This window comes from Trifolium pratense, linkage group LG2 (genome assembly GCF_020283565.1).
Source record: "Trifolium pratense cultivar HEN17-A07 linkage group LG2, ARS_RC_1.1, whole genome shotgun sequence".
Lineage (NCBI taxonomy): Eukaryota > Viridiplantae > Streptophyta > Magnoliopsida > Fabales > Fabaceae > Trifolium > Trifolium pratense.
The window spans coordinates 43646766-43655185 of NC_060060.1; the positions used below are offsets into that span (position 1 = coordinate 43646766).

General features: G+C 30.5%; 1 protein-coding gene across 1 annotated transcript; it reads right to left on the reverse strand.

The window, feature by feature from the left end:
- Positions 1–291: 291 nt before the first annotated feature.
- On the reverse strand, positions 292–3017 carry LOC123908695 (peroxidase 12-like). The gene is made up of 3 exons (XM_045959408.1): positions 2727–3017; positions 1482–1676; positions 292–1196 (listed from the first exon to the last, which is right to left on the reverse strand). Exons 1-3 carry the CDS (start codon positions 2976–2978, stop codon positions 579–581), a joined length of 1065 nt encoding a protein of 354 aa, XP_045815364.1. The 5' UTR covers positions 2979–3017; the 3' UTR covers positions 292–578.
- Positions 3018–8420: the final 5403 nt, after the last annotated feature.

Genomic DNA, 8420 nt, shown 5'->3' on the forward strand with positions numbered 1-8420 from the left:
ATCCTTTTAATTTTTATTTTTTGAATTGAAAATTCGATATCCTAACTAATGATTTAAGGGACACCAACCCGACTGTCACTAGCGGAGAGGGTATATTAACTAAAGCCAAAGTTTCACTCTATTTGGACCGACTCAATATAGAAAATGGTGTCGCCGCGTCAGAAAGATGCGAACCTGAAATTTTAAGAATAGCACAATTTAAGATCTTAAGCTTTAAATATCCTTAAAAATTAATTAGTAAAAGAGAAGTGCTAGCAACACACTCTTTAACAAATATAATAATTAATAATATAAAAGTAAAAATATAAAATTTATTTTGAAACAAATATTAGAAATGAGAAACAATTCTATGCAAAAGATGGCTCTATGCTCTCATCAGCCACTTAATACACATTTCATACATCAAGGAAGCAAATCATAATGGCATACACAGCTTATAGCAACATAAACAAAAGAACTGTCTCTTAAACTCAACTAATTAACTACTTAAGAGCCATCATAGCCAATAATTTCTTTTACATGAGACAATAATTTTCTTTATTAATAACAGTGACACAAATAACCATTTTACAATCAGTCTACATGTTCGTTGCAATTCCCACGACCTCTTCCACCACAGATGCCACATTAGATTTTTTCTTATTATTCGGAGCAAAACACGACTTACGAATTTCTCCTTGATTGCCAGTCAAAACATCCAATTGACTAACCTTAACAAAAGCATTAGCAAATTTGTTAAAAAACTCATTTTGGTTAGAAGCAAAACGGTTGACAATCTCCTTAGTCTTAGGATTACTAGCCAAATCTTGATCAGATGTAAACACACCCTGATGATTCAAAAGATTAATATAATACATGTTATCAAATTGTATTGGTGTTCTAATATCCAAATTAACAGTGTTAATTAATTGTTTGTCTTTAGGGCATGCAGCTTCAAGTTGATTCTTGAAATCTGGATCAATTGGTGGGTTTGTATCAATGGTTCTATTGAATAGTGTAGTACAATGAGCTCTACCAAAAGTGTGGGCCCCAGATAAAGCAACTAAATCTGTGGCATCAAAGTTTTTTGGTTCAAAAAAATCACTTAATTGTACATCAGTTCTTTCAAATGGTACTGGCAGATTGTCTGGTGAATCTATATCAAATATTGTGTTGTCTTTTCTTCCCAATGGTACATCAAAATCTGGGCCTCCAAACTGTTCAAATTCAAAGAAACAAAGTGACACAATGTTAAATATGTGAAATACTATTCAATGCTTCAGGATACTGGTTAAGAAAATATAAAAGAAAATGTTAAATGTGTCATTTATACTACACTTGCAAAAAAAAAAAAAATATAAAATTTTATCAGTGATTTGAAGTTATACAAAAAATTATGGATTTCATAACAATGAGTTAGATTTATCAGTGATTTAAAGTTCATTTAAGTCGGTCAGAAAATAAATATATAACCCTATATTTCAGCAACAATAAATAATTACTTGGCGAACAGCTTCGCGAGCCGCAATGACGAGGATGTCTGCGCACGAGACAACACGTGGACACTGCACACGGATAATAGCACGAATGTTCTCAATGGCCTGAAGAGCTTCATCCCTTAAGCCAAAGTTGGCCGGGTGATTTCTTTCATTTTCTTCTGTTCCATTACCGTTCAACAAAATTGACGCATCACATCCCTGTTTCAATTCAAATCAACATTTAATATTTACAATTATATGTATATAGGTAATCAACAAAAAGAAAAACAGATCTGATTTCATGTGATGGGAAAATTGTGCACATACACAAGTATGAGCTACCTCAAAATAACAGCCAAATATTTGTTGTATAAGACTATTATCGGATTCTGAATAAAAGATACTGTATTGAATATCTCAAGTATATTAGATATATCTTATTCTTATAAGACTATATTATTGGATTCAGAAATAAAATATATTTGCCACCTCAAATTAACGAGCCAACTATATGTCTTATAAGACTGTTTTGAATTTTAATTTAAAGATCCTGGTAATGAAATTGTTAAAATATATGCTTCAATACAAATTATTATTCTTAAAATATATATATATACTCTTATTAGATATAAGTTGTAGTGCTAGACCCGCTCACTATAAATGTGAAGAGGTGAAAAATTCACGAGTTCGAACTCTCACTTCTTTAATAGTATTCGTAATAACTACCAATTAAGTTACTTTTATGGAACTATAAGAAAGACGCACTTTAATCGTACACAAACTTTTCTTAATACTAAGAAAAGAACAATATTTAAAATAGTCTTCTAAGACATATTAGTTGGCTCGTTAAATTATACATCTTCACAAATATCAATATCGTGACCGTTAAGAAGTCTAACATCAAACTTTTATGGAACTTCTAAGAAAGACACACACAAAAAAAAATCTCACATCAAATGTGAGATGGTTTGGACAATGGTTTATATAGACAATCATCACCTTACAAGTCGGTTTTGTAGGGTTGAGTTATGCTCAATTCTCAATTTTAATATAGTATCAGAAGACTACAAAATCGATTTGTAAGGTGAGAATTACATTTTACTTATAAACCTTTTCAGACCATCTCACATTCAATGTGAGACTTCTTAACGTGAGACTAATATGAACACATATTGTAAAGATATATACAACGATCTCAAGTCTATTATTTTTCATAAGAAAAATAAATATAAACTGAAGTAAGATTTTGAAAGAAATCATAAGTCAAACCTGAGAAAAGCAATCATGGAAAAAGAGACGGAGTATACCGGGAGCTACTCCACTATCTTTTTCAAACACATCTTCAAGATGTTTTCTCACAATCCTTTCAACCCTAGGACATGATAACCAATAGTAATCCCAATCTAGTCCCCTCACAATGGGAGGTCTTGCTACTCTCTCAGAGGAAACAAGGACTAAAGAAGCTAATAGAAAAGAAATAAAAAACAATGAAGAAGATTTACTTCCACTAATTCTTGCCATTTTTGGTTTAGTACTAAGAGTGAATTGAGATATTTAAGAATAAAACTTGCATGATATTTATAGATGGGTATTGAGGGCTTGTGGTCTTCGAACTATAGTTTCCCATAATAAATGTAGGAGCACATGCGTTTTGAGATTTGGATCTACGTACCTACTTGGAGATATCTAATTAATATCTAGGATAATGTTTTTTAAGGAAACTAAAAAAAGCAATAATAGACTAATTTAAGAGAAGTTGCATTATTTAGTACTTAATCTCATTAATTTATCGTTTAAAATTATGCACATTTCTTGTGAAAACTTGATTATAATATTACAATAAAATAAATCAAACAAACAATTAGACTAGATACGCCAGTCTCTTCTAGCTTAATCAAGATGCTGATTCGATCTCTGACTTGGACATACAACAGTGTTAAAACTGTTAGGAAGAATTTGTCATTCATTTGGATCCCACAAGACTCGAGGACTTATTCTCTATAATTGCACGCAAAAGATACCTGATTTTAAAAAAAAAGTCTATACGGACAAAAATATACTTACTAATAAAATAGTTAATGGGTAACTAGAACATTAGGCTAAAGTGGTTAAAGAGAGAAATAAGTGGGTTACATTGATCGAAATTCAACATTTTTTTATTGTTTGTGATTTCGTTGTCTAAACGCGGTATAGTTTTTTTCAAGGTGCAACGTTATTTGGTTTTTCTTCTTGTTGTGTGTTCTTTCAATTTAAATTTTTTGGGGAGCACGCAACTCATTGTAGGGAGCTTTCAGACTTCAAATACAAACATGATTTGATTTTGTGTGTGTGTGTGTGTGAACTTCTTGATTTACCCACATTAAGAGAGGAGATCAACCCTTTGATTGAATATTCTGGTGCATGAATGGGCATGAGGGAAACATGTTTGTGTGGATTTGACTGAAGTTTCTCTGTACATGGGATTGGACATTGAGCATTTTATTGTGTAAAAGGTAACTCTGAAAGTCGTTTTAAGCAAAGTGGTCAAACATGAGAACTCGTGTTTTGACAATCAACATGTTTATGCCATTTTCATTTGACATTTTTGGCTTTCAAGCACTAGATGTTGTAGATCTTCTGAAAAGAGTTCAAAGAGTCATGCATAAATGTTGCATCTCCTAGATCTATGAATGTAGTTTTTCAAATGATTTATTTTGTCATACAAAAATTTAGCAGCTCAATTTGTTGCTTGTCTTCCTTTCACTAATGTGTAATTATTTTGAATATATATATATATATATATATATATATATATATATATATATATATATATATATATATATATATATATATATATATATATATATTTCAATTCATGAAAAATCAATAACTAGGTGTCAAAAGATACAAATTTTGAAACATGAATATTCTAGTTATTTTGTTTTTGTCCTATTCATAGTATTTTGTCACTTTATGATATTAATTTAGACGTTATAACTTAACTCACAAAGTTAGCCATTACAATTTTTTTTTTGAGCCATTACAATTTTTAGTGTCATTGAAATTCCATTATTTTTATGCAAATGAAAGTGGAAAAAAAATAGCATATATATAATATATGGAAATGAATTTCACGTAGTTGCAGCATCCATAATTGTGTGGTTAAGATAATTTCTAATAATTTTATAAAGGAGTTAATGTGTTATGTCTGATCTGATAATCAATTATTGAGACGTAAAACAACAAAAAATTATGTATTTTTGCACCGTAGCAAATTCAGTCCCATAATATATATAAATATAATGTTTGGTTCCGCTTTAGTGGCGGTGAGTATCTTTTATGATGCTTTCAGATCTACAAATGAGATTTGCGCACACCAACAATGACTTTATTATGCATTTCTAAAGTTCTTAAATAAAACATGTTACACACAATATTTTAGTAATTTTCTTAATCTGTCCATAACATTTAATTTGTCCATAACATGCATGCACTCACTACACATACATCAATGGATAATAGTATTATTTTATGGAGAATGTTAACTTGTGTCAAGACACATGTTAAGAAGATAAATGTGGAAAATATTTATTGAACTTGTGTTGTATTCAATTCTCTAAGCATTAAATTCTTTGTATCATTAAATGCTATATATTTCTATTTTTAGCTGGCTTAACATGTGCCCTTAGGGCACAAGTTAACATGACCCATTTTATTGATCCTCGAGGAACACACTTGGAGAGTGCAACAAGTGGGTGGGAATGCATATTGCTGGGCCTGACGGGAAACAAAGCGGTCCAATAAGCAATGAAAATTTCTCTTCTCCCCTCCCCCAATGATTCTTTTCCCCCACCACAAAAAAACCCATTTTACCTCTAAGTTTATTTCGGAATTTATTTTTCGAACAAAAAAAAAAAAATATTGGCAAGTAGATTCTGAAATACTTAACAAAATTCTCTCACGTTTTTTTTTTCCTTTGCTTAAGTAAAAAATTCTCTCTTGCGCAACCCACTTGGGTTTGGTCTAGTGGTGTTGACTTGAATCATTGGAGTATGCTCCTCTTAAGGTCTCAGGTTCGATTCCTCACGGTGCCAATTTCGGTGGGCTAAGTCCATACAGAGTAAAAAACTCTGGCTTTAAATGGACCCCCGCAAGTGGGCGGTGGAATTGGTCTCATTGGATTAGTCGGTCCTAGGGCCGAATACCAAGTTTTCAAAAGAAAAATTTCTCTCTTGCGCAACATAGACCCTATTTTTGCTAATTCTCATTTCTTGCGCAACATAGACCCTATTTTTGCTAATTCTCACTTCTTGCATTATTTTATTTTTTTGACAAGTAGTTTAATAGCTAGAAATTTCACCTTAAAGGTGAATAAGTGAAGTGTCCCGAATTCGAACACGTACTCCTGCACATATAGTGCGATAAAAGGCATTTAATTTTTGACCCATAATTATTTGATGTTTTTTTTGGTACATAAAGGGGGATTATTTGATGGTTTAATGTATTTGAGTTTAACAATTATTTGTTTTGGTTTAATGGCAATTGTCGTTTTATATTCATCCAACTTTGGTGTTTGGTTAAAGTATTTGGATGTTATTTTGATGGTTTAATGATTGGTATCAAAGTATTGTAAAAATGAGTAGTTGTTTCCAAAAAACAGGTTGGAACAGAAACATATTTTTTTTATCTTTAGTTTCAGAGTTTCGGAATCTAAAATTCAAATCACATAATTAAATGGTTCGGAAAAAAGAAAAGAAAGAAGGATGGTAATATGAACAGAATCTGGAACCTTGTGGGTTTAGGGTGGCAGACTGGCAGTTGACTCTCGACTGCCCTGCACATGACAACAGCAAATATTCGACATACTCCTACAAATTCAATAAAAACTTAAATTTATGTTTGATTTTTTATAAAACAAAACTCTCTGCTTCCTCTGTCCCGAAATTTTGGTTCTTTTAAAATATTATTTTTGTCTCAAAACTTTGGTTATTTTAAAAAATCAAGAAATAATTACACATTTTTTCCATTTATACCCATACTGAATCAACTTTTTTGTGAATAAATTATTAAACCAAATTTATGATTAATAGGTGCTTTTTGAAAAGAAAAAAAAAATGCAACTATCTGAAGAGTTATTAGAAAGATACTTCCTTTATCCCATAATATAAGCAAAAAAAATATTTTCACACTTATTAAGAAAAGTAAAATATGAAAATTTCAAAGATAACTTTTTATGTTTTTGTTGAAATAAGTTTCATGGGAAGATGTAAAAAGAGTTTATTGGTTATTGATTATGGGGAAAAGAAGAGAGAAAATAAATTAAGTAAAAGTCTATCTTGAAAATGATAAAAGTTATTTTTTTTCTTATAATTTGGGACATGAAAAAATGATTTTTTTTTTCTTATAATATGAGGCGAAGGGAGTAGGTTGGAGACTGGACGATATTAAAAACATAAGAAAAATGAAGAGTTGCAAAGCAATGAAGAGTCCTCTTGGAAAAGCAAATGACCTGACACTTTACTTTTAGCATTAATTATAAAAATGTACCGTAACCAAACAAATATGATCGAATTAAAAAAATGAGGGCAAATAAGTTCATAAAGTTTAAAATTAACAATTTCTTAATCTTTGTGCCCAAATTCAAAGAATTAAAGTTTCGGGACAGAGGTAGTATTAATTAGCTAAGTGCTTATGGTGCGGTTTTGAATCGGTTATATATAGCAGAAAAATCATCTAAAATTAAAAATAAAATTATACACAGTTTGCTTTGATTTCAACTCATTTGTTAAAAAATTATATCTGATCCGATCTAGTTTAATTTGGAACGATTTTTTAGATGACCAAATTACAATTATGTAAAAAAATATATTAATATGAGTAAAAAAATAATATTAATATTAGTAGTAGTATATATATAAAGACAATATAAAGTCAAAGTATAAAGACAATACGTTGTTGTTTGAAAATAAAGGTTAATCTTTTTGGTGAAAAGTTCAACCTTAATTTTATGACTGAAATTTATTACTGAAATAATTATTTAATTGATAGTTTGATACCCTTTTTAAAATAGTGGATAATAAAAATATAACTTGTATTGAACTAATGTCAATCATTTGATTGTTTTAGCCGTAAACTAAGAGATTTGTGAGTTTTTACTTTTAAAGAGGGAGAATACTAGTTGTGATGTAGGAATTCGATTTGAGGATTTAGGGATTCAGATTATGATAATTATTATTATTATTATTATTATTATTATTATTATTATATATTTTAATTTTTTTATTTTTATTAATAAAATATGTAGCATCTGCCGCGTCATTAGTGACTTGGCCATGTTATCAAAATCGACCCCAAAGTGAGGTTGGGACCAAAATTAAAAAGAATTGAAAAATGGAATAAAAAAATTGTCTTTATGCTTTTGTTGGTGAAGTTTTTGAACAGAACTGAAAGACGAAGAATCGATGTCGTAACTATAGTATTGGACAAGCACTTGAAGCATGTGAGTGAGAGAGAGACTCTCGTTGTCATGCAAAATATCATATAAATATATGTTACATGATAGTTCAGCGGTTGAATCATATTCAATGATGGTGTGAAGATCGTTTGAGATAGTGTCATAAATTCATTGTAGAACTACAACATCAAGATGTGACCACAGATTGGAGTCAGTGACTTTGAGATTATAGGAGGTTGCGGTATCAATTGGTGATAGAGGAATAATATGATCAATAAGCATAAATTTTGAAGAGTTCAGATCATGTGTTGTATTGGTCATTTTCAATGCTTAAGATAATTTTGATAAAGTTTGTTATGCTTGGAATGGTGAAGGTTGGGTGAATAGGAGAGGAAGAAGTTTCAAAAAACTGAACTTTTGGGAGAGAATTCGCCACCGGAGGCCATGTGGATTGAGAGATGGTGCGGCGGTGCTAGGTTTGTGGCAGGATCACCAACCTAATGTTAGCTGATACCTTGTAAGAATTATTT

Excerpts from the sequence above, each read along its gene's own strand:
- LOC123908695 (XM_045959408.1), bottom strand. The coding sequence starts at position 2,978 with ATGGCAAGAATTAGTGGAAGTAAATCTTCTTCATTGTTTTTTATTTCT. Across the intron at positions 1,677-2,726 it reads TCCATGATTGCTTTTCTCAG|GGATGTGATGCGTCAATTTT; the intron begins GTTTGACTTATG and ends GAATTGAAACAG. Across the intron at positions 1,197-1,481 it reads CTCGCGAAGCTGTTCGCCAA|TTTGGAGGCCCAGATTTTGA; the intron begins GTAATTATTTAT and ends GAATTTGAACAG.